A 26,467-nucleotide genomic window follows, 5' to 3' on the forward strand; every position below is an offset into this window, starting at 1 on the left:
GACCCCTCCCCCTCAGAGCCAAGATTTCCTGTGTGCAGAGGATGGCCCCTCCCCCTCAGAGCCAAGATTTCCTTTGTGCAGAGGATTGTTCCTCCCCCAAAGGAGCCAAGATTTCCTGTGTGCAGAGGATGGCCCCTCCCCCTTGGACCCAAGATTTCCTGTGTGCAGAGGATGGCCCCTCCCCCTTGGAGCCAAGATTTCATGTGTGCAGAGGATGGCCCCTCCCCTTGGAGCCAAGATTTCATGTGTGCAGAGGATGGCCCCTCCCCCTCGGAGCCAAGATTTCATGTGTGCAGAGGATGGCCCCTCCCCCTCGGAGCCAAGATTTCCTTTGTGCAGAGGATGGCCCCTCCCCCTCGTAGCCAAGATTTCCTGTGTGCAGAGGATGGCCCCTCCCCCTCGGAGCCAAGATTTCATGTGTGCAGAGGATGGCCCCTCCCCCTCGGAGCCAAGATTTCCTTTGTGCAGAGGATGGCCCCTCCCCCTCGGAGCCAAGATTTCCTGTGTGCAGAGGATGGCCCCTCCCCCTCGGAGCCAAGGTTTCTTGTGTGCAGAGGATGGCCCCTCCCCCTCGGAGCCAAGATTTCTTGTGCGCAGAGGACTGTTCCTCCCCCCAAGGAGCCAAGATTTCCTGTGTGCAGATGATGGACCCTCCCCCTCGGAGCCAAGATTTCTTGTGTGCAGAGGATTGTTCCTCCCCCCAAGGAGCCAAGATTTCCTGTGTGCAGATGATGGCCCCTCCCCCTCGGAGCCAAGATTTCCTGTGTGCAGAGGATGGCACCTCCCTCTCGGAGCTAAGATTTCATGTGTGCAGAGGATGACCCCTCCCCCTCAGAGCCAAGATTTCCTGTGTGCAGAGGATGGCCCCTCCCCCTCAGAGCCAAGATTTCCTGTGGGCAGAGGATTGTTCCTCCCCCAAAGGAGCCAAGATTTCCTGTGTGCAGAGGATGGCCCCTCCCCCTTGGAGCCAAGATTTCCTGTGTGCAGAGGATGGCCCCTCCCCCTTGGAGCCAAGATTTCATGTGTGCAGAGGATGGCCCCTCCCCTTGGAGCCAAGATTTCATGTGTGCAGAGGATGGCCCCTCCCCCTCGGAGCCAAGATTTCATGTGTGCAGAGGATGGCCCCTCCCCCTCAGAGCCAAGATTTCCTTTGTGCAGAGGATGGCCCCTCCCCTCGGAGCCAAGATTTCATGTGTGCAGAGGATGGCCCCTCCCCCTCGGAGCCAAGATTTCCTGTGTGCAGAGGATGGCCCCTCCCCCTTGGAGCCAAGGTTTCTTGTGTGCAGAGGATGGCCCCTCCCCCTCGGAGCCAAGATTTCATGTGTGCAGAGGATGGCCCCTCCCCCTCGGAGCCAAGATTTCCTTTGTGCAGAGGATGGCCCCTCCCCCTCGGAGCCAAGATTTCCTTTGTGCAGAGGATGGCCCCTCCCCTCGGAGCCAAGATTTCCTGTGTGCAGAGGATGGCCCCTCCCCCTCGGAGCCAAGATTTCCTTTGTGCAGAGGATGGCCCCTCCCCCTCGGAGCCAAGATTTCCTGTGTGCAGAGGATGGCCCCTCCCCCTCGGAGCCAAGATTTCATGTGTGCAGAGGATGGCCCCTCCCCCTCGGAGCCAAGATTTCCTGTGTGCAGAGGATGGCCCCTCCCCCTCGGAGCCAAGATTTCCTGTGTGCAGAGGATGGCCCCTCCCCCTCGGAGCACTGTGCATATGCGCTAATTGCACAGGAAACCTATCAGCCTCTGTGGTGAAGAACTGGTTCTGTCTATTGGCTAAGCGACCATGATGAGTATTTTATGCGCTTTTTCTGCTGTGTATTTCCGTGCATAATAAATGTAGTATATTACAGTATAAACTATATGGGATTTATATAACTCTCATGTTTGCTATGCTTTTATTAACACTGCGGAAACTGTCCTGCGGTGCGATTTTGAAATCCGCAACATGTTAATTTCTCTTGAGGCAAATATGCGTTTTATTTGCAGATCTTCCCCAAATCTGCAGGTAAAGAACGCATATACATTTTTATTGAGTTTCCACAGCAGATAAGCATTAAAAATGCCTTTAGTTCACATATGACAGCACAATACAGCTTTATGAAAGCTAAGTAACACAAAGCATCAAAAAACAAAGTAGTGTTTGACATGCCGAAATGAGAAAAAAAACACAGCGGAAAAAATGAGAAAAAACTCAGTGAAAGTAACTTAACTTAGCTTTTGGTGCAGAAAATCTGCAACACCAAAAACTATCCAAATGCTAATAGTGCGACTGTAGCCTTCCATTTATAATGGCATTTCTGCTTTATACTGGAGTGGACTTACAAGCTTCTGAGATGTAGATGAGGCTCACTCAACTGAGAGAGCCCAGTAGAGCGCATCTTTTTTTTTGCATCTCTGTCCTTGAAACTTACCTGGGACTTTAGCGCATTCCTGGAAATTGCACAAATGACTTTCCTGAGGTTTTGGTTCTTTTGCGCAATCACTGCTGTTCACGGTCCGGTTATTATCGGTGTCGACACACCGTACGGTTCTTTGCTGGACGCCCTCACCACACGATACCGAACACTGGAATAGACATTACACAAAGTGAATTCTACTTTTCATATGTGCTCCGATTTCTTATAGTTATAACTTAAAGCAATTTTGGGATATAATGGATAGACGTAAAACACGGCTGAGATTCCATGTAATTACACACCTTGTATCACGATCTGCTGTAATCTTTGTGTCTTTTTTCCACTTTCGATATTATGTCCTTGGAGAAACACATTACAAGCTGTTTTCATGTATGAAGCCCATTAGATATTTATGCGCAAGGACTTAATTACCCAAATATTTTCAATCCTTATGTTCCTCCTTATAATAAAACATATGGTCACCTCTGATGCCACCACAGTTCCAGTGGTGTCAGCACTGGCTCTCCAGGGGATCGTGTGACATTGTTATGTCATGCAATCACTGAAGACAATCAAAGGAGCTCTCCATGCAGGTGAAACAAGCCATCCTAAAGCTGCAAAAACAGAAAAAACCCATCCGAGAAATTGCTACAATATTAGGAGTGGCAAAATCTAGAGTTTGGTACATCCTGAGAAAGAAAGAAAGCACTGGTGAACTCATCAATGCAAAAAGACCTGGGCGCCCACGGAAGACAACAGTGGTGGATGATCGCAGAATAATCTCCATGGTGAAGAAAAACCCCTTCACAACAGCCAACCAAGTGAACAACACTCTCCAGGAGGTAGGCGTATCAATATCCAAATCTACCATAAAGAGAAGACTGCATGAAAGTAACTACAGAGGCTTCACTGCATGGTGCAAGCCACTCATAAGCATCAAGAATAAAAAGGCTAGACTGGACTTTGCTAAAAAACATCTAAAAAAGCCAGCACAGTTTTGGAAGAACATTCTTTGGACAGATGAAACCAAGATCAACCTCTACCAGAATGATGGAAAGAGAAAAGTATGGCGAAGGCGTGGTACAGCTCATGATCCAAAGCATACCACATCATCTGTAAAACACGGCTGAGGCAGTGTGATGGCTTGGGCATGCATGGCTGCCAGTGGCACTGGGTCACTAGTGTTTCTTAATGATGTGACACAGGACAGAAGCAGCCGAATGAATTCTGATGTATTCAGAGTAGTGTTGAGCCACCCCCGTAGTGTTCGAGTTCGGTTCGGTTCGTCGAACACCCGTGTGTTCGCCAAACTGTTCGTCGAACACCTTCGAACACCATTAAAACCAATGGCAGGCAAACAAAAACACATAGAAACACATAGAAAACACCTTCAAAGGTGTCCAAAAGCTGACAAACTGCTCAGAAGACACAACTAACACATGGAAAAGTGACAAGTACATATAGTCATGCGAAAAGAAAAGAGGTGGAGGAGTAAAAGGAGGGGGAGACACAGATATAGGCATGTCATGCCCTTCTGAAATCCAAAAAGTGAGAAGCCGACACGGCCAGTCTGCTCCTGCCCGTGCTACCTCCGTGTCGCTGGGTTTGTGCCAGAGCCGCGGTGAACCCTGACGGCCAGCCCCCCTCTCCCAATACTGGTGCCTGTCCGCTGGTGGGTCGAGAGAGCCCCCCTGTGGTGGAGGCAGCTCTAAGCTTTTTAATTTAAATTGTCTCTCTAATTTGAATGAATACACTTTAAATCCATTTACAAGGATCTATTGGAGGGCAAGTCTCATGCCAGCAGCCGTGTAATTCCAGCTCCAGTAGCGTCCACTAAAACTGCTGCAGTTAAAAAGCTTTTATAAGGATCGAGCTCGGCTGTCCACCGCAAGGCATCCTACTGCCAGTCCCAGCCCCTATGCCTTGGGGTGCCTCCTGATGCTCTTCACTGAGTATCCCGTGGTCCCGAAGCATTTCCTTTGAAAAAATTAAGTGTCCAAACTACAGGTGTTGTAGCTTGCTTAACAGCCGGGATAATCCGCTGACTAGCAGACACTGCTACTAGGCACAAAGTATTTCCTGGGCTAGATGCAGTTAAAAATTTGTAATTAGATACTCTCGTTGGATGCTGAGAAAGCATTCCATAGAGTCTCCTGGCACGCCATATATTATTCTCTTAAAAAGTTTGGGGTAGGAGTCTAGGGGACCCTTTTATAGCCAAAATCACGGCCCTGTATCGCAATACGTCACCTAGGCTGAAGATAAATGGAACTGTAGCACCCTGAGGGCTCGGTTGCTACAGAGGTATTGCACCTCACCCAGAGGTGTGATATCTCACTCTCAGGTAAGGATGGAGTGTGGATCAGGACCCGACACCTGCATGCATTACACCACATTGCCGTGGGGCAGGGCGACCAATATGCCCCTGAGATGGGCACGACAGTCCCTGTCCCTGGCTGGAGTGGGGGGAGGGAACACTGAGGAAGGGGAACCCTGTAGTGCAGGAGCAGGGAGGAAGCAGTTCCTGGGTGCATTGAGAAGGGAGTATAAAAGGTGGGCACCATCTTAGTTCAGTGCAGAGAAGTCTGAGCAGAAGTGACAGGGAGCAGGGGCTCTGCATGAACTCTGCTCCGGAGGCGGGCCTAGTAACAGAGGCCCAGGCCTGGAAGAGGGAGAAGGAAGGAAGAGGAGCGGAGAAGGCTCCAGGAACGAGGAACGAAGGGATGCCAGGGGTGCGGACGGGCGGGTCGCCATCGCACGCCCTAATCCACCTGCGTGGAGGGGTCAGGCCAAAGGGGGAGACCGGTCCCCGAAACTAGTGGAGGCGGGAAACGACCCTCAGCTAGAAACCGGAGACTGTGACATTTTATGTGGCGCAGCCCCTCGCTACACCCGCTAGGAAGGCACCACATAGGGTCAGGGAAACTGGCGCCAAGTTTACCAAGAGGAGGCCCGAGGAAGCCGGACAGAAGGGTTGGTAAGAAAGGCCAGAAAAAGGACACACAAAGGGGGTCCTGTGAAGCGCTCCAAAGTTATCTGGGAGTTGCCTGAGCCCCTCACCTGGTGAGCACAGTACGACGTGGGCAGCCGTTACCTGCAGACGTGGTCTGGATAATAAGAACTGTGAGTAAAGGCCCTGGACTGCATCACTGACTCCGTGTCGTTACTGCTGCTGCCCTGCACCATCACCCCCATCCTCCGCATACACTGCCCTGAGGCTATACTCCTCCCGTGGGGAGTTATGCTACGCTCTGCTGCACCCACAACACCAGCCTTAGCGGTCTGCCCTGTAGCGGCGGTTCACTCTGACCGCAATCCACGGGTGGCGTAGTCGGACATTTAAACATCAAAACCACATAAATAGTTCCGCCACTGGTTTGACCGCCCTGAGCCACGGAACCGGGTCGCCGCCACGGAGACTACAACCACCAGCATCCACCAAAAAGGGTCCGGCTCCGGGTGTCCCAAGGCCCAGGGGGTGCGTCAGAACATTTTCATCACCTTTCACAATCACCAATGGGACAAGGCAGGGATGTCCTCTGTCCCCTCTCTTATACATCCTAGTGACGGAGCACCTGCTCTCATCAATTCGCCATAACCCCAATATTAGGTGGATTGAGGTGGGAGGCACCGAGTACAAGTGCTCTCTATTTGCTGATGATGTCCTAGTATATATCACTCAATCACATATATCCATCCCTGCTGTTATGGCTGAAATAGATCACTTTGTTACATGGTCAAATTTTAAAATCAATGCAGCGAAGTCTGAGGCCCTCGATGTCTCCCTCCCCAAATCCATACAGGATTCCATCCAGTCCAACTTTCCCTTTGCCTGGCCCTCACAGGGTATCAAATACTTAGGAATTCCTATTCATAGAGACCTCTCCCATCTATATTATCTTAATTTTGGGCCCTTTATTGAACAACTCCATACAGACCACGGTTGGCAAGTTAGAACTGTAAGATTCACTACGTGAACCACTGGTGTTTTGTGGAAAAGCACATGTACACTGTGTTCCAAATTATTATGCAAAAAGTGTTTAGGAGTGATAAGGGAAGAATTTGTTTGTTTGTCAGTTAAACTCATTGATGGTGATGTGTGTCAGGGCTCTTTATATCACTGTAAGCAATTGCAGACACCTGTGCTAATTAGTTTGGCAGGTGTGTCCAATGAAAGGCAAGACTACTTAAGAAGGCTGTCCCACATTATTAAGCAGCCTACATTTTCTGCCAAAATGGGAAAGAAAAAGGATGTGTCGGCTGCTGAGAAGCAACAAATTGTGGAGTGTTTAGGTCAAGGCATGACTACAATCAACATTGTGCGATGATCAGGATGAAGTGTCTTGGCAATCAAGAAGTATGTAGCTGATTCACAGTACACACGTGTGCGTGCTGATAGGGCAAATTGAGGACTCTTTCCTACAGGCAATTATGTCAGGTTAAAAGAGCAGCGGCAAAAAAGCCTTGTCATAGCAGCAGACAAGTTTTTGAAGCTGCTGGTGCCTCCAACGTCCCCTGAACAACAAGATGCAGGGTCCTTCAGAGGTTTGCAGCTGTGCATACGCCATCCTGTCGACCTCCTCTATCCACTTCACACAAGCAGAAACAGCTCCAGTGGGCCAAACATTTCATGAAGACTGATTTCAAAACTGTTTTGTTCACGGATGAGTGCCGGCAACGCTCGATGGTCCAGATGGATGGAGTGGAGGATGGCTGGTTGATAGACACCCCACGCAAACACGGCTACAGCGCCAACAAGGAGGAGGTGGAGTAATGTTTTGGGCTGGAATCATGGGGAGAGAGATTGTCGGCCCCTTTAGGATCCCTGAAGGGGTAAAGATGAACTCCATAATGTATGTGGAGTTTCTCAAACAGCACTTCCTGCCATGGTTCAAGAAGAAGAACCGTGTATTCCACAGCAAGAGCATTTTTATGCATGATAATGCACCGTCTCATGCTGCACATAACACATCTGCATCTCTGGCTGACCTCTACCCCATTCAGAACCTCTGGAGCATCATCAAAAGGAGTGTCTATGATGGCGGGAGGCAGTTCACATCTAAGCAACAGCTCTGGGAGGGTATTCTGTCCTCATGCAAAACAATTGAAGCAGAAACCATCCAAAACCTGACAAATTCAATGGACGAGAGAGTTCAGAAGCTCCTTTCGAACAAGGGGTCCTATGTGCAAATGTAACATCACCTAGAATAGGGTTTTGAGTTGAAAACTGTTTGATTTCAGTTTCTAATAACCTGCTAATGCTTATAATTTCAAAAATGACCATTTTTTTGGTCTTTATTGAAATGAAAATGTTGATCGAAGAGTGTGGGGGATCTAAGAGTCAGGATTACTTCGAATTCTGACAATCTGAGGGTCATGTTGCAGGTAGTGCAGCAAGAAGGCACTTATGTGTCTTGCGCATCTCGGAGCCCCAAAATTATTTTCCGGGCTAGATGCAGCTAAAAATTATTATTAATTTTAAATCTGGTGGAGCTTAGTATAGATGGCCTAATAGAATCAGTACTGCACACTGCTACAAAGCCCAAATTATTTTCCAGCCAAGATACAGATAAACATGATTAGTAATTTTAAATCTGGTGGAGCTTAGTATAGATGGCCTAATAGAATCAGTGCTGCACACTGCTACAAAGCCCAAATAATTTTCCAGCCAAGATACAGATAAACATGATTAGTAATTTGAAAGCTTAAAATGGTTGGTGAGGTGATTTTAACCAATCATCAAGCTTTTACTCTCCTCAGGATGACACAGGGGTAGAAAAGTCGTTTTGGATCCATGATTTGTTCATCTTTATAAACGTGAGTCTGTCTACATTATCAGTGGAGAGCCGCGTGCGCTTATCTGTCAGCACACCACCAGCAGCGCTGAACACACGTTCAGACAGAACGCTGGCTGCGGGGCATGACAAGATCTCCAAGGCGTAAGTGGCTAGCTCCGGCCATTTATCCAGATTGGAAGCCCAAAAAGAGCAAGGGTCCAGTGACACAGTCATGGCTTCAATGTTTACTTGGAGATACTCCTGTACCATCGTCTCTAGGCGTTGACTATGTGTCAGACTTCTTGTCTCCTGTGGCCTTGCAAAGGATGGGCTAAAAAAGTGGTGAAATGATTCCAGCAAAATTGATGTTACGAGCAGATACTGTGTTTCTGTTACGGTTTGAGTGCTGAACACTCGACGGTCCCACGGTTGGCAAGTTGGAACTGTGAGATTCAGTACGTGCACCACTGGTGTTTTGTGGAAAAGCACATGTAAGATTCTGCAACAGTCTCTGCTGATACTCCTGCATGCGTGCATCCCTTTCTATGGCAGGAATAACCTTCTGCGCAGTTAGAAAGCTTGTGGCATGACCAGACAGGCTTTGGGTGCAGGTGGAGGACCGAGAGGAGGTTGAGGAGGCAGAAGCAGTGGAGGAACTTTGAGATAAAGAGGATTGACGCACAACTCGTGGAGACGGCAAGACTTGGACAGCAGCCCCTTGTCCTGCTGTCACCATAGTTACCCAGTGCCCAGTCAGCGACATGTAACGCCCCTGTCCATGCCTACTTGTCCAAGTGTCTGTGGTGAAATGCACTCTGTCACACACAGAGTTTCTCAAAGAAGCGGTGATGTTGTGTGCGACATGCCGGTGGAGCGCAGGCACACCTTTCTTTGAGAAGTAGTGCCGACTGGGCATCTGGTACTGGGGCACTGCGACGGACATAAGGTCTCGAAAATCCTCTGTGTCCACCAGGCGGAAAGGCAGCATTTCTGTAGCCAAGAGCTTGCAGATGGTGAAATTCAACCTCTTAGCTTTCTCATGGCTAGGAGGAAATGGTCTTTTACTTGTCCACATCTGAGGGACCGAGGGCTGGCTATTGTGCTTAGACGGGGTTGATAAGGGTGTCCCCGGCAAACTGCCGGTCTGTGAGGAAGATGCAGGCGGACATGTTAGGTTGCCTTGATCCAAAGGTGGTGCTATCGATGTCGGACAGCGCTCAACACCAGCTGGTGTTACCACCTCCAAAGAAAATGATGACCTGCCAATCACGCTGGCTGTTGCGGGTAAAGAGGTGGCAGGTCTGCGCCCCAAAACAGGTGTGACTGCTGTCCCCCCAGTCACAGAGGATGAAGAGGCCGCGGATGCACAAGATATGGCAGACGGTGGTTGGCCCGGCCGGCTAGGCCGCATTGTAGCGCAGTGAGCTTCCCACTGCAACTTATGCTTCATGTCCATGTGCCGGTTCATGCATGAAGTACTCAAACTCTGTATTTTTTGGCCTCTACTTAGCTTTTGCTGACAAATGTTACAGATAACACGAGTTGGGTCATCTTTATCGATCTGAAAAAATGCCCAGGCTATGCAAGACTTAGCACCCATGCGACCTGAAGAGCCACCACGACTTGTGGTGAGAGGCAGAGTTGTGTTTGAGGATGCAGTTGTTGACGTGCTTCCAGTACTACGTCTCTGTCCAGGAAGGCGCAACCTGACCTCGTCGTCACTAGCATCCTCCTCCACCTCCTCTGCTGACCTCATCTCTTGGCTGACTGTGGGTTGACAGTAAGTGGGATCTCCGACCTCATCATCATCACCCTGTGCGTTATCACACCCGTCGTCCTCAGAGCCAACCTGTTCCTGCCCTGACAAAAAACTAAAGTTGTCGCTCCAATCAGGTATTTGAGTCTCATCATCGTCTTCCTCATTGTCTCCACCAACAGGAGTTACAGTTTGGGAATGAGGGTCTACATTATGGTCAGAACCTTCAGCGTCTGGTCCTGGATCCGACTCATAAAGATTCTGGGCATCAGTGCAGATCATTTCCTCGTCTGGATTTACAGAAGCGCTGGAGTCGACCTCTGATTCCCAGGCTATAGTATGAGTAAACAGCTCTGCAGACTCAACCATCTGTTCTACCTCATACTCAGACGGGCAGCTGGAGATTTGGGAGCTGTGAGGAAGCAAGTGCAATTGGGGTGACACCTTTCAGGACTGGAGTATTTGTGATGTTGAAGTTGAGGTGGAGGAGAGCCCACTTAAAGGAGCACTTGATATCCGTTGAAGCAGCTGCTGTTTTTGTGCCTCATCTGGAATTTGTAGCGATTGGCGTGGCCGTAAGAAAGGGATCTTATCACATTGTCCGCTAAAAGAAGTAGACATTTTAGTTTGGCTGGAAGATGGTCTTTCTTCTGCAGATGTTACTGTTGCTTTAACACCTACCCCACGGACACAACCTTTTTTCCCCTTCTCAATACGCCTATTCCCCTTTCCACCAGCAGCAGGCCTTTTTCCACTCATTTTGGTGGTTAACTAATTCACAACTCTGGAGTTGTTTGCACAAAAAAACAATGGATGGGAACCGAGCAGAGCTGAGTGGCCAAACTGTGGTATTAGGCCAAAACTATTGGCTGGATTAGATGCAGAAAAAAATTATATTCAATTTGCAACCTGATGGAGGTCAGTATAGATGGACTAATAGAACAAGTCCCACACACTGCTAGAAGCCCAAATATTTTTTCAGAGGTAGATGCAGAAAAAAATTATATTCAGTTTGCAACCTGATGGAGGTCAGTATAGATGGACTAATAGAACAAGTCCCACACACTGCTAGAAGGCCAAATATTTTTTCAGAGCTAGATGCAGACAAAAAATTATTTTGAATTTGCAACCTGATGGAGGTCAGTATAGATGGACTAATAGAACAAGTCCCACACACTGCTAGAAGGACAAATATTTTTTCAGAGCTAGATGCAGAAAAAAATTATATTCAATTTGCAACCTTATGGAGGTCAGTATAGATGGACTAATAGAATGATGCTATGCCCAAAAGGTTTTACTTCACTAGGTGCAGTAAAAAAATTGGTATTCTATACACAGGTGGTATATCTTGCAACACAGATAGGCTACTCCACTGACTAACACACTCTGCAATAGGCCAAAAAGGATTAGCTTTGCTAGATTCAGCCAAATGCTGTGAAAAAAACTTGCACAGCACTGGCACAGACCTGCCTGGCAAAAACTGATAGGAACTGATGTAACTTAGTCCTGAAAAGGACTGCAATTACAATTAGTCTTTACTCCCACAACCTATCTATTTAAGAGCACAGACCAGCCTGATAAAAGTCGTAGGAAATGATGTAACCTAGTCCTTAAAAGGACTGCAATCACAACTATTCCCTACTCCCAGGCTATCTGTAGATTTGTGCGAAAATTGGCTTGAAATTAACAAGGTATAGCGCACACAGCAACAGCGGTGCCGTCTAACACGCAGCTGCAGCAGTGAGAAAATGGTGGCGACGGGGAAAATGGCTTGGTCTTATAGGGCACGGACATGTGACATACAATGCCAATGACACATGCCCTTGCTTGTGTGAAAAAAAGCAGTTTGATCCGTGTGTGCGCTGCTGATAGGCTGACAGATTGCACCTCCCCACTGCAAATGCGGGAAAGAGAAAAAAAAATGGAGATCTTCATTATTCCTGCAGAGATCCATCCCCTGCCCCTCCCCCCGCCCCGCTGTACACTCAAACTGCGTATTAACATTTATTTTCATCATTACTGAGAAAAAATCCAGTTATGATTTTGGTGCACGAACAGTTATCGAACATAACCTCGAACAGCCGAATTTTTCTCAAATCGTTCGTGTTCGCCGAACGGCTCGAACACCGCCCAAAACAGCTCGAATTTGAGATTGGCGAACAGTTCGAGTCGAACAACGCTCATCTCTAATTTAGAGCCATACTGTGTGCTCAGATCCAGCCAAATGCAGCCAAACTGATTGATCGTCGTTTCATACTAGAGATGGACAATGACCCAAAACATAAAGCCAAAGCAACCCAGGAGTTTATTAAAGCAAAGAAGTGGAGTATTCTTGAATGGCCAAGTCACTCACCTGATCTCAACCCAATTGAGCATGCATTTCACTTGTTAAAGACTAAACATCAGACAGAAAGGCCCACAAACAAACAGCAACTGAAAACCACCGCAGTGAAGGCCTGGCAGAGCATCAAAAAGGAGGAAACACAGCGTCTGGTGATGTCCATGAGTTCAAGACTTCAGGCAGTCATTGCCAACAAAGGGTTTTCAACCAAGTACTAGAAATGAACATTTTATTTACAATTATTTAATCTGTCCAATTACTTTTGGTCCCTTTAAAAACAGGGTGGCACATGTTAAGGAGCTGAAACTCCTAAACCCTTCATCCAATTTTAATGTGGACACCCTCAAATGAAAGCTGAAAGTCTGAACTTCAACTGCATCTGAATTGTTTTGTTTAAAATTCATTGTGGTAATGTCTAGAACCAAAATTAGAAAAATGTTGTCTCTGTCCAAATATATATGGACCTAACTGTATGGGAACCTCCTGACAGTTCTGGGAAGTTTATTGTTTTGGGGAAAGAAGGATAAAATATATTGGATTTTAACATTTTTGACTGTTTGTCATAATGAGATGACTCTGCTTATCCAGCCCCAGTCTATACAGCAAAGATGACAAGTGGGCTGCAATAATTAGGAAGTGTCAGCCTATTGTGGCCACTGTTGTGCTCTGTTACAGTATAAGAACTGTAATATTTTAAGATATCTTATGTGAATAATTGCGAAACATTCACTGAAATATGAAAATATGCTTTTTGGTCATAATTGTATGATGGATTCAAGTGGTCAATGGACCACGTAGACTTATAATGGCTGTCTGAGTTCTGTTAAGGTCTCTGTCCTCCTGACGCTGTCGATGACATTTGCCGGTATTACATGACGATTAGCAATGTTCTATCACCTAATAAGACCTGGAGGATTCGCACAGCGATCTGGGGCCACGTAAAGCACGTCACAATTAGGGATGACCTGGGTCTCGTACACTGAGGATATAACTCTCCTTGGAAGAAATATTTGATGTACATTTTACAATATGTAACATAAATTAACATAAACACAAAGTCCTGGTGACACAAGGGTCAATTAAAAAAACAGTTTATAATAGAAGCTTCAAAAATAATTATAGACAAAATAATTCCGATCACTGGGAATTGTCTGATCATTTCTACGAGTGATTATAAAGGAGAGTAGAAAGCAGAGCGCTCGCACTTTTTTGACGTTTCTAATTCTTCATGTAGGAGTAAATCATTTTAAATACGGTTAATCGCAGCTCGTAGTTAGAATGGATGATAAATGGCTTATGTGATCGCTGAAATGGTCTCATGTAAATGCTATATATAATAATAGTAACAGGAATAATATTTTATTATTATAAAAATACATATCATACATGGATATGATTATAACAAATAGTAAGAATACACATAATAACAATAATCATAATTTAAAGAAATGTTAAAATACTAATAAACATATATGCATAATACTATATAATAATCAAATATTTTTATTCAAACTAATAATGCATATAATTATTATAATACATATTTTACTTAAAGCTAATAGTTCAGATAATTCATATAATATACAATACTGCTACTACTAATAAAATAATAGTAACAATAATACATATACTATATAGTATTAGTTTATAAAAAAAATTCAATTCATATCAATTATGCAAATAATAATAATGATGATAATAATAATAATAATAATAATAATAAAATATATGAAGCATTTAAAGGGGTTGTTTGGTTTAGAAAATCTATTAAGCATATCTAATGGTTAAAAGAAGTAGGTTCTTAGTTTATGACTATTAACTGCTTCATGTCCTGTCTGTGGAAATCAATTACAAAGAGGGTTGCTCTAAGGCCACTATCAGTATTTGGTCAGTATTCGGTCAGTATTGTTTCTCAGGAGTGGGAACCAAAACCAGTAATGTGTGATAAATGCAGAATTGGCGACTTGTTTCTTTTATACCTTTTCTCTGATTGTTCCTCATCTGGTTTTGGCTACTGCTCCTGTGAAAAAATACTGACCGAATACTGATCAAATACTGATAGTGGGGCTGTGACCTTACTGGAGGACTCAGCACGTTCCAGTATTTTAATAGATACTGTGTAATATTTTGTTTCTCCTGTGGTGGCGCTGCAGGGAAATGAAACACCCTGACAGATTACAGCTCATAGGTTGGACACCAAGTTATCAGTTTATGGTCAGAAAAAGCTTCTAACGAAGAAGGATTATTCAAAGAGGAGAAATACTTGAACCAGTATAGGACCAGGCCATTTTCCTCCGTTCCTGATCAGGCACAATTTTTTTTTTCCATACATTTTTTTAGGCTTAAAGAGCTATAAAAAATTTGTCTTGTTCGAATGTTTAAATCATTTTTTGCATCTTTTTTTTGTAACGTGTAGATCCTGATTTTTATGTTATTTTCATACTTTTTTTAAATTTATTTTTGTAAAATATCAAGCGATCTCGTTGGGGAAATAAACCGTATATATTATACAGTGATGTTTTAGACCATCAGTGCAGAGTAATATGTTGACTGCCCAGATGTTTAAAATCTATGGGCAGTAAGTCCGGATGTTGTTAAAGAGGAAATAAACTTTTTTTTTTTTAATAATTTTGGCCAGCATGAAAAGTTCTAAAACTTTGCAATCTCATTATAGGGGGATTTGTCTTCATTCTTGTAAAACAAAAATTTCATGTACATGTCTTTTGAGCCCCTAATTTTCTCCAGTATATTTTCCTGATTTTACCTGTATTAATATCAGAGCATACTTATTTGGAGTACAGATGATGGCAGTGATGGGTTAGCTCCTGTCTCCTCCTCTGAGATTTCTGCCTATCAGAACAATCTCCTGCAGCAGCTTATCCCCAGAGGTAATGACACACAGGCACTGACCCATCACTGCCATCATCTGTACTCCAAATGAAGACGTTCTAATATCAGTGCAGCTGGAGACCAGGAACTAGACTGGGGAAAAGCTGTGTTTGGAAATCCCTTACATGCAATTATTTACAGGAATGAAGACAAATATCCTAAAAAAGTGATTTGCAAAGTTTCATAACTTTGGAAAAAAAATGGAAAGTTTAGTTACAATTTAACCTCTTAAAGGGATTTTCTATTCTTACAAAGTAAGACATATTGCTACGATATGATATCATTTTATAATTGGTGGGGGTTCAACTACTGGGACCCCCAACAATCCTAAAAAAATGAAAGGACTACAGATTCCTTAGTACTTTTTTCCTTTACTCCTGGAGACACGGGAGCGGCTGCAGTTCCTTCTATGGCGCCCCCTTTCAGGATAGGTGAATCTGATATGGACTCGTTGCTCATTACTTACGTATAACACACTGATATATACGTTGTACCTCCGTCCAGTTGCTTGTCCTCCAGCTGACACACGGCTCCAGGCTGCAGTTTAATGTAACAATCGGGCTCTTTTTCAAATCACAACGATTTTCTTTCGGGCAAAACACTTCTCGCTGACGGATTCCATTTCCGCAGGTCTTCGAACACTGAAATTAAAAGTAATGTACAAATTTCCTATGAAGATGTAATGTAACCTCGTACAATACACTGCAGCACAGAGTCCCTTAAGCAATCTCCCATGAAGCCTTGCTTGAGATCACCCCCGCTATCTGACCACTCAGATGTCGCGGTCGCTATTGATGGTGATGTCAATACTTAAAGGGTTAAACTGCCGCAATCAGAGCTAGAACCGATAGCAGCAGTTACAGTCCGGTGTGTTAAACAGTCAATACCTTCCATGTCTTGAGAGGGACCCACTTTTGAGCTCCCTCTATAAACATGGACTCCAGGAAGGGGATAAATGAAGTTAAAGGGGATAAATAAAGTTAAAAGGGGTTTTCAAATTTTATGTAAATCAAGCTTTATCTCTGTTTAAAAGAATAGTTCTGCAACTTTCTAATATACTTTGTGTCTCTCCTGCACTGATTATTCTTTCTCAAATATCTGTCTACAGTTCTGTCTTCAGTGAGGTATCATATTGCAGCGCCTGCTTATAAAAGTCTATGGAGAGGGAAGGGGAACAGGGCAGGAAAGAAACACAAGCAGAGAGGAACAAATTGAAAAAAGTCCTATAATGCCTAGAAATAGTGTTAGTCCTCATGTACACACATATGGCAGATTATTCTCAACAGTTGCCTGATATGCCATGAATGTCTTCAGCATAAACTTAAATAAAATGTCCTGAAATATTAAAAATAATAATAAAAAAAATCCTTCTTACAAAATGCTTTATTATGGCAAGAATAAAAGAAAAAAAAGTACACGTTGGCAACAAATGAGCAAAAAGATTTGCAGCATTGCATCATAACAACAATATTATGACTGATTATTCTTCCTCAAATATCTGTCTACAGTTCTGTCTTCAGTGAGGTATCATATTACAGAAGCTGCTTATAAAAGTCTATGGAGGCTACAAAATACAAGCCTCGTATGACTCCTATCCCACCAATGAAAAAAAACAATCCCTGCAAACTGAAGACCCAAAATAGCCGCATCCTTAAGGCGGTAAATCTGTGCTCATCCTCCAGCCTTACCGGAGGAAAACCTTCCTTCTCTGTTGGATGTAAATATCACTGACTTAATGACGTTTCTAAGTACAAAGATAGAATAAAATGATAAGAAAAAGGGCAAAATGCCAAAGCTGCCATTACAGTTGACGACATAAACACATGCATTAGATCGCCCACGGCGCGGCTGAAATTACTCTTCCCTGACAGCGAATTGATCATTAAGCCAAATAGATGCAATAAAGAGAGAATATACTGATCTAACCATGGCCAGACGGAAGGAAGGATCTACAATCTCTGCTGGAGAGGACCCTTGTCTGACCACCATCATTATTTGTAGGGTTATAGAAGGGTTTTGATAATCATTCTAAGGAGTTTTTCGAGGACATTTTAGAGTAGAAATAGAGCAGAAACTCTCCAAATCCTCCTGCAAATCTCAAAATTCCACCCAAAATCATTGGAGTTTCCGCTCAGTTTCTGCTCTGAAAACTCAGCAAAAAGACTCCGAGTACACAAGCCGAAATCCGATGATTGCTCATAGACCCTGGGGTATAATTTCGGCTTCCTTTCCTTTTTCATTTGGATTTTTATTGCAGATTTCGCTCATGAATAAAGACAATCCTGACAATTCTGCATTTAGAGGACAAGATTTTTTTCGGAATGCTTTCTGTTAAAACTCTTTCTCCTGCAAAGTCGGTACATAAAAGAGCTAAAAGCGAGGACAAAGCTCTGGTGAGGATGTGAGGAGGAGAACATCGGGGGAGGATACATCATTGCAAAATCGTCCACAGGCTGCAATTCACATCAAGACCACATATAGACACATAGAGCATAAACATCTCCCCACAGAGTATCATCATTTTTTTTTTCCCAGCTGATCATCTGATTCCCCTCATTTCAGGATAGCTAAAGTCAAGCAGAAAGATAAGGAAGGAAGGACATATACAGGTTGTATACTGCTACCATGATGTGCAGCTTTCAGTATTAATCAGATCGCTGTTTGTACGTGTTTTCGGCACACTACCTCACTCCATGGTTTGGCGAGCCATGACAGGCACGGCTCTGGATTACAGGACGTGTTCTGCAGCGGACTGTGTCCGGGAGACTGACAGTGGAAGGGTCTCAGGGGACGGTTTTCACGGATATCCATGCACTGGATCTCTCGGGTCATGAATCCACCGCCGCAATTAGCCGAGCACTGCGCGATAAATGAGACATACAAGGCTTGTAGATATATAGATATATGTGTCTGGAGATGGAGAGAAACATGGAGGAAATCAATAAAGATATACCAACACCGCTAGTGATGGAGGATAACACGGAGGACCACCGTGATAACCATTTTGCTTTTGGTCCAGCTGATTCACACATCAGTATATTTTTTCCGTGGCCGGAGCTCCAAATCTCCCACAGAGAACCCTGAGCTTAACCTTATCGCCCCCCCCCCCCCAGGACCAGGCACATTTTTCAGCTTTACGTTTTTTTTTCGCCTCCTTTTCTTACAACAGTTATAACTTTTTTTTTTTCATTCTCCCATCTCCATCGATGAATGAGGGGGCTTCTTGATTTTTTGTGGGACAAGTTGCACTTCTGAATGACACCACATTCATATTACCATACGATGAACTGGAAAACGGGAAAAAAATTTTGCCAAGTGCGGTGAAATTGCGAAAAAAAAAAAGGCAATTCCTCAATAGTTTTTTGACTTTTTATGACATTTATTCTGCGTTAAAAATGACCGGGCGACATGATTTTTCTCCAGGTCAATACGATTATGGTGATACCAAATATACATTTTTTTAAATTAGAGGTGAAAAAAAATTCAAAAATTCGTAATTTTTATTTTTTTTTTACTAGTGTCACCATTTTCTGAGACCTGTAATGTTTCATTTTTATATTGATGGGTTTGTCTCTTTGCGCCCTGAGCTGATGTTTTTATTGATACCATTTAGTGGTAGATACAATGTTTTTTGATCATCAATTATTGCAAATTTTTAAGCGTTGTGGAGGTAAAAAAAATAAAAAAAAATAATCACAACTCTGAAGTTTAGATTTTATTCCTCATTATGGCATTTACCACTCAGGATAATTCATTTTATATTTTGATAGATCGGACATTTAAAGATATGGAGATACCACGTATTTTTTTTTTTTTTTTTTTTTTTTTAGTTCTTTATTTTTAATGACTTTTATTTTTTTTTTTTACTGAGTTTTTTTTTTTGTCCCTTCCAGATTCATCAGTTCCACAGTATTGCAGTAAAAATCATGGTCTATGATTCTCATAACAGACACAGGGGTCAACTCTACTCGTGGCTATTAAGGGGCAGATGATGGCTGAATAATACAGCCATCATCTGCCGGGAAAGATGCTGGCTCAGCTTGTGAGCCCGCATCGAAAACAGGGAGCTGCCATCTAACATTAGAGCACATCATAAATTGGGAAGAATTTAAAAAAAAATTAAAAAACTTTGTAAAAAATGTTGGTTTGTGAAACCATTTTCCAGACCCATCATTTTTTTTTTTTTTATCATCGCTTGAGCTGTGTGAGGAATTCTTTTTTTTTTTGTGTGCACGGAACTGTAGTTTTATTGGTAGCAATTTGGGGTAAATATGACATTTTTATCACTTTTTATTGCATTTTTGAGGAAGCTGATGCAACTGAAAAACAGCCATTCTGCCGTTTTCAATTTTTTTTTTTCACGTTAATGCGGTTTACTGTTTGGGGTCATTAATTTTATGTTGTCACAGAAGCAGTAATCCACAATGTGTTATTTTTCTTTATAATTACTTTATTTTTGAAGTAGCAAATATTAAAAAAAATATATATTTTTGTATGTTTTTAAGAACTTTTTATTTTTTTTATTTCGGATTGTAGTACATGTACATCAAGGTGAACAAAAGGGGCTAAAGAGCTCACTGCGCTGATTATATATTGAACTTCAAGTGCAGGGAGCTCCCTCTAGTGGTGACTGCAGGCAGCTAAGAGGAGTTAATTTATCTTTTGGAGCTCTGTATCCCCCCCCCCAAAAAAAAACAGATATAAAAATATGTTATATAGTTAAAAAGGAAACATTTTGGAGATTAAAAAAAAAAAAAAAAAGTAAAAGGTGAAAATTCACTTTAAAGGAAATTTTTTTACATATAGAAGTTGTATGGCCTTATAAGCGCTGGTCCTCTAATAAAAATGGTACATTTGTTATTACGATCTGATGTGACATAAATAAGAAATCTATCTGGTCTTTATTGTCACACTATCATTAAGGTGACACTGTCTTTTTTTTTAATATACTTTGGCTGTGTAGGCGCTTGTAAAAAGGATACTTTTCATGTAGAGATCCAATGGGCTAGTCATGAGAATCTAATGTAAAAGTCATTTGCAAATCAGGCTGGAAGTGCACTGGGGAGGGGTGGAGTGGGGGTCTCAATTTACTTGTTTCTTCGAAGTGCAATGACACAACCCCAGTGCACTTCCACTCTAATTTGCATATGACTTCTAGATCATGACTAGCCCATCGGGTCTAATTTGCATATGACTTCTACATTAGATCATGACTAGCCCATCGGATCTCTACATGAAAAGTATCCTTTTTACAAGCGCCTACACGGCCAAAGTAAATTAAAAAAAGACTGGATAATCTTAATGATTCTGTGGCAATAATGGAACATAATCACCACCTTGCTCCAGTTCCCGGATCTCCAGTGCGCACACGGACGGAGGTGACATCTTCTAGCAGGATCGGGCTTTTTCACGTGTCCGCAGTCCTCTTCGTCTCCTGTGCTGCATACCACGTGTCTCCAGTACGCGCCCACGCCGCATGTCGTAGAGCACTGTAATGAGAGACGGTCGCATTATCTCACTGCAAACATCCGATTTATCAAAAGGGAGCAGGCGCAGCTTGTATTTTTATAAGTTTCCAAAAACGAGGGCTGGATTCTGATGCTGTGGATAACTACTCTACTCTTCCTGGAGGAAGTTTTAATTTTTTTTTTTCAGGGTACACATCCAGAATTCCCAGTTATGGTAACCTCCTAGTGTCGGGGATGACCACGGTAAGAGCAATATGCCATGAAAATCCTCCTGTGTGTTTTGGTAGTCGTAGTATTTTCCTATAACCACCACTAGAGGGAGCTCAGTGCATAGAGATTTCTATACCTGTACAGTCCCCTATGACAAATTGGACAGAAGAGTAGCACTAACAATAAAATTTCAAGGGGTTATCCGGAAATGTGTGACTCTTTTCATTAAATGTTGTGTATATATAAAATGTGTGATTTTATAAAAAAAAAAATAATATTTGTTGAGTTTCTTTTTACATATTTAGGTATTAATGTTTCATTTGAGGCTGCCATATGTTTTCTTTGTGCCACTTACACAAAGGGTATAGGAAAGTAGGGATGGTAACTTGACCCTATGTTGTATCTAACAGGTAAAAGGCTGTGGATGATAGTAATCTGGTGAGCAGCGCTGCTATCAATCGGGGAGATCCTGTCCACATGCAGCTGTATGTGTACATCACAGGGCAGTCACCAAAAAAAGGTGCGGTACTGGGATTACTAACGATATTCTCCTTACCTGCATATAAAAGGGTAAGGGGGCGCACTGTCACACTAGAGGGCGCAGTTCCTCCCCACATTTGCAGCAATAGCTAGCTAGATAAGTTTGCATTTCGATGCAAATGTGAGCATTTGCTCCCTCTAGTGGCTGAAAGTGGTAAGTAAGTAAAAATTATTTAATTTTTCATATGTTCTAAATTGTAATAGGTAGAATATAATTTAAGAACATATGAAAAATTAATACTGTAATATTTTATCAGAAATTCATTTTTTTTTTCTGACATAATCCCTTAAATATTACATTTTTTTCTTAGAATAATTGAACAAGTGTTTAACAGCAGGGGGCAAAATAACAAGTATGTAACAGCAGGGGGCGCCATATCAAGTATGTAACAGCAGGAGGAGCCATAACAAGTATGTAACAGCAGGGGGCGCCATAACAAGTATGTAACAGGAGGTGGCGCCATATCAAGTATGTAACACCAGGAGGCGCCATAACAAGTATGTAACAGCAGGGGGCGCCATATCAAGTATGTAACAGCAAGGGGCAAAATAACAAGTATGTAACAGCAGGGGGCGCCATAACAAGTATGTAACAGCAGAGGGCGCCATAACAAGTATGTAACAGCAGGGGGCGCCATATCAAGTATGTAACACCAGGAGGCGCCATAACAAGTATGTAACAGCAGGGGGCACCATAACAAGTATGTAACAGCAGGGGGCGCCATATCAAGTATGTAACAGCAGGGGGCGCCATAACAAGTATGTAACAGCAGGGGGCGCCATATCAAGTATGTAACAGCAGGAGGCGCCATAACAAGTATGTAACAGCAGGGGGCGCCATAACAAGTATGTAACACCAGGGGCACCATAACAAGTATGTAACAGGAGGTGGCGCCATATCAAGTATGTAACAGCAGGAGGCGCCATATCAAGTATGTAACAGCAGGAGGCGCCATAATAAGTATGTAACAGCAGGGGGCGCCATAACAAGTATGTAACAGCAGGAGGCGCCATAATAAGTATGTAAAAGCAGGGGGCGCCATAACAAGTATGTAACAGCAGGAGGCGCCATAATAAGTATGTAACAGCAGAGGGCGCCATAACAAGTATGTAACAGCAGGAGGCGCCATAATAAGTATGTAACAGCAGGGGGCGCCATAACAAGTATGTAACAGCAAAGGGCGCCATATCAAGTATGTAACAGCAGGAGGCGCCATAATAAGTATGTAACAGCAGGGGGCGCCATAACAAGTATGTAACAGCAGAGGGCGCCATATCAAGTATGTAACAGCAGGAGGCGCCATAACAAGTATTTAACAGCAGGGGGCGCCATAACAAGTATGTAACAGGAGGGGGCGCCATAACAAGTATGTAACAGGAGGTGGCGCCATAATAAGTGTGTAACAGCAGGGGGCACCCTAACAAGTATGTAACAGCAGGGGGCTCTATAACAAGTATGTAACAGGAGGTGGCGCCATAACAAGTGTGTAACAGCAGGGGGCACCCTAACAAGTATGTAACAGCAGGGGGCGCCATAACAAGTATGTAACAGCAGGGGGCGCCATAACAAGTATGTAACAGCAGGGGCGCCATATCAAGTATGTAACAGCAAGGGGCACCATAACAAGTATGTAACAGGAGGTGGCGCCATAACAAGTGTGTAACAGCAGGGGGCACCCTAACAAGTATGTAACAGCAGGGGGCACCCTAACAAGTATGTAACACCAGGGGGCACAATAACAAGTATGTAACACCAGGGGGCACAATAACAAGTATGTAACACCAGGGGGCACCATAAAATGAATGTAACAGCAGGAGGCGCCATAATAAGTATGTAACAGGAGGGGGCGCCATAACAAGTATGTAACAGGAGGTGGCGCCATAATAAGTATGTAACAGCAGGGGTCATCATAACAAGTATGTAACAGCAGGGGGCGCCATAACAAGTATGTAACAGCAGGGGGCGCCATAACAAGTATGTAACAGGAGGTGGCGCCATAATAAGTATGTAACAGCAGGGGGCACCCTAACAAGTATGTAACAGCAGGGGGCGCCATAACAAGTATGTAACAGCAGGGGGCGCCATAACAAGTATGTAACAGGAGGTGGCGCCATAATAAGTATGTAACAGCAGGGGCGCCATATCAAGTATGTAACAGCAAGGGGCACCATAACAAGTATGTAACACCAGGAGGCGCCATAACAAGTATGTAACAGCAGAAGGCGCCATAATAAGTATGTAACAGCAGGGGGTGCCATAACAAGTTTGTAACAGCAGGAAGCACCATAATAAGTATGTAACACCAGGGGGCACAATAACAAGTGTGTAACACCAGGGGGCGCCATAACAAGTATGTAACACCAGGGGGCGCCATAACAAGTGTGTAACAGCAGGGGGCGCCATAACAAGTATGTAACACCAGGGGGCGCCATAACAAGTATGTAACAGCAGGGGGCGCCATAACAAGTGTGTAACAGCAGGGGGCGCAATAACAAGTATGTAACAGCAGGAGGCGCCATAACAAGTATGTAACAGCAGGGGGCGCCATAACAAGTATGTAACACCAGGGGCACCATAACAAGTATGTAACAGGAGGTGGCGCCATATCAAGTATGTAACACCAGGAGGCGCCATAACAAGTATGTAACAGCAGAAGGCGCCATAACAAGTATGTAACAGCAGGGGGCGCCATAACAAGTATGTAACACCAGGAGGCACAATAACAAGTATGTAACAGCAGGGGGCACAATAACAAGTATGTAACAGCAGGGGGCTTCATAACAAGTGTGTAACACCAGGGGGCGCCATAACAAGTGTGTAACAGCAGGGGGCGCCATAACAAGTATGTAACAGGAGGTGGCGCCATATCAAGTATGTAACACCAGGAGGCGCCATAACAAGTATGTAACAGCAGAAGGCGCCATAACAAGTATGTAACAGCAGGGGGCGCCAAAACAAGTATGTAACACCAGGGGGCACAATAACAAGTATGTAACAGCAGGGGGCACAATAACAAGTATGTAACAGCAGGGGGCGCCATAACAAGTATGTAACACCAGGGGGCGCCATAACAAGTGTGTAACAGCAGGGGGCGCCATAACAAGTATGTAACAGGAGGTGGCGCCATATCAAGTATGTAACACCAGGAGGCGCCATAACAAGTATGTAACAGCAGAAGGCGCCATAACAAGTATGTAACAGCAGGGGGCGCCAAAACAAGTATGTAACACCAGGGGGCACAATAACAAGTATGTAACAGCAGGGGGCACAATAACAAGTATGTAACAGCAGGGGGCGCCATAACAAGTATGTAACACCAGGGGGCGCCATAACAAGTGTGTAACAGCAGGGGGCGCCATAACAAGTGTGTAACAGGAGGTGGCGCCATATCAAGTATGTAACACCAGGAGGCGCCATAACAAGTATGTAACAGCAGGAGGCGCCATAACAAGTATGTAACACCAGGGGCACCATAACAAGTATGTAACAGGAGGTGGCGCCATATCAAGTATGTAACACCAGGAGGCGCCATAACAAGTATGTAACAGCAGAAGGCGCCATAACAAGTATGTAACAGCAGGGGGCGCCATAACAAGTATGTAACACCAGGGGGCACAATAACAAGTATGTAACACCAGGGGGCACCATAAAATGAATGTAACAGCAGGAGGCGCCATAATAAGTGTGTAACACCAGGGGGCGCCATAACAAGTATGTAACACCAGGGGGCGCCATAACAAGTGTGTAACACCAGGGGCGTCATAACAAGTATGTAACACCAGGGGGCGCCATAACAAGTATGTAACAGCAGGAGGCGCCATAACAAGTATGTAACAGCAGGGGGCACAATAACAAGTATGTAACAGGAGGTGGCGCCATATCAAGTATGTAACAGGAGGTGGCGCCATATCAAGTATGTAACACCAGGAGGCGCCATAACAAGTATGTAACAGCAGGGGGCGCCATAACAAGTATGTAACAGCAGGGGGCGCCATAACAAGTATGTAACAGCAGGGGGCACCATAACAAGCACTGTATGTAACAACAGGGGGCACCATAACAAGTATGTAACAGCAGGGGGCACAATAACAAGTATGTAACAGCAGGGGGCGCCATAACAAGTATGTAACAGCAGAAGGCGCCATAACAAGTATGTAACAGCAGGGGGCGCCATAACAAGTATGTAACAGCAGGGGGCGCCATAACAAGTATGTAACAGGAGGTGGCGCCATATCAAGTATGTAACACCAGGGGGCGCCATAATAAGTATGTAACACCAGGGGGCACCATAAAATGAATGTAACACCAGGGGGCGCCATAACAAGTGTGTAACAGCAGGGGGCGCCATAACAAGTGTGTAACAGGAGGTGGCGCCATATCAAATATGTAACACCAGGAGGCGCCATAACAAGTATGTAACAGCAGGAGGCGCCATAACAAGTATGTAACAGCAGGGGGCGCCATAACAAGTATGTAACAGCAGGGGGCACCATAACAAGTATGTAACAGGAGGTGGCGCCATATCAAGTATGTAACACCAGGAGGCGCCATAACAAGTATGTAACAGCAGGGGGCACCCTAACAAGTATGTAACAGCAGGGGGCTCTATAACAAGTATGTAACAGGAGGTGGCGCCATAACAAGTGTGTAACAGCAGGGGGCACCCTAACAAGTATGTAACAGCAGGGGGCGCCATAACAAGTATGTAACAGCAGGGGGCGCCATAACAAGTATGTAACAGCAAGGGGCACCATAACAAGTATGTAACACCAGGAGGCGCCATAACAAGTATGTAACAGCAGAAGGCGCCATAATAAGTATGTAACAGCAGGGGGCGCCATAACAAGTATGTAACAGCAGAAGGCGCCATAATAAGTATGTAACAGCAGGGGGCGCCATAACAAGTTTGTAACAGCAGGAAGCACCATAATAAGTATGTAACAGCAGGGGGCACCATAACAAGTATGTAACACCAGGGGGCACAATAACAAGTATGTAACACCAGGGGGCACCATAAAATGAATGTAACAGCAGGAGGCGCCATAATAAGTATGTAACAGGAGGGGGCGCCATAACAAGTATGTAACAGGAGGTG

The 26,467-nt window shown here is 44.3% G+C and overlaps 1 protein-coding gene across 2 annotated transcripts in view; it reads right to left on the minus strand.

The window, feature by feature from the left end:
• Positions 1–26,467, minus strand: part of ADAMTS12 (ADAM metallopeptidase with thrombospondin type 1 motif 12) — a 639,247-nt gene that overhangs the window by 23,767 nt on the left and 589,013 nt on the right. For both annotated transcript variants that reach the window (XR_012321927.1, XM_073681470.1), the window contains exons 20-23: positions 20,490–20,642; positions 17,839–18,012; positions 15,648–15,794; positions 2,406–2,559 (exon numbers count right to left, since the gene is read on the minus strand). Coding sequence is in view for 1 of the 2 variants with exons in the window: in XM_073681470.1 (XP_073537571.1) it covers positions 2,406–2,559; positions 15,648–15,794; positions 17,839–18,012; positions 20,490–20,642 (628 nt within the window). In the remaining variant the exon portion in view is untranslated. The remainder of the gene's footprint in view (positions 1–2,405; positions 2,560–15,647; positions 15,795–17,838; positions 18,013–20,489; positions 20,643–26,467) is intronic.

This window comes from Phyllobates terribilis, unplaced genomic scaffold (assembly GCF_046119375.1).
Source record: "Phyllobates terribilis strain yellow unplaced genomic scaffold, ASM4611937v1 Scaffold_1__5_contigs__length_1240528914, whole genome shotgun sequence".
Lineage (NCBI taxonomy): Eukaryota > Metazoa > Chordata > Amphibia > Anura > Dendrobatidae > Phyllobates > Phyllobates terribilis.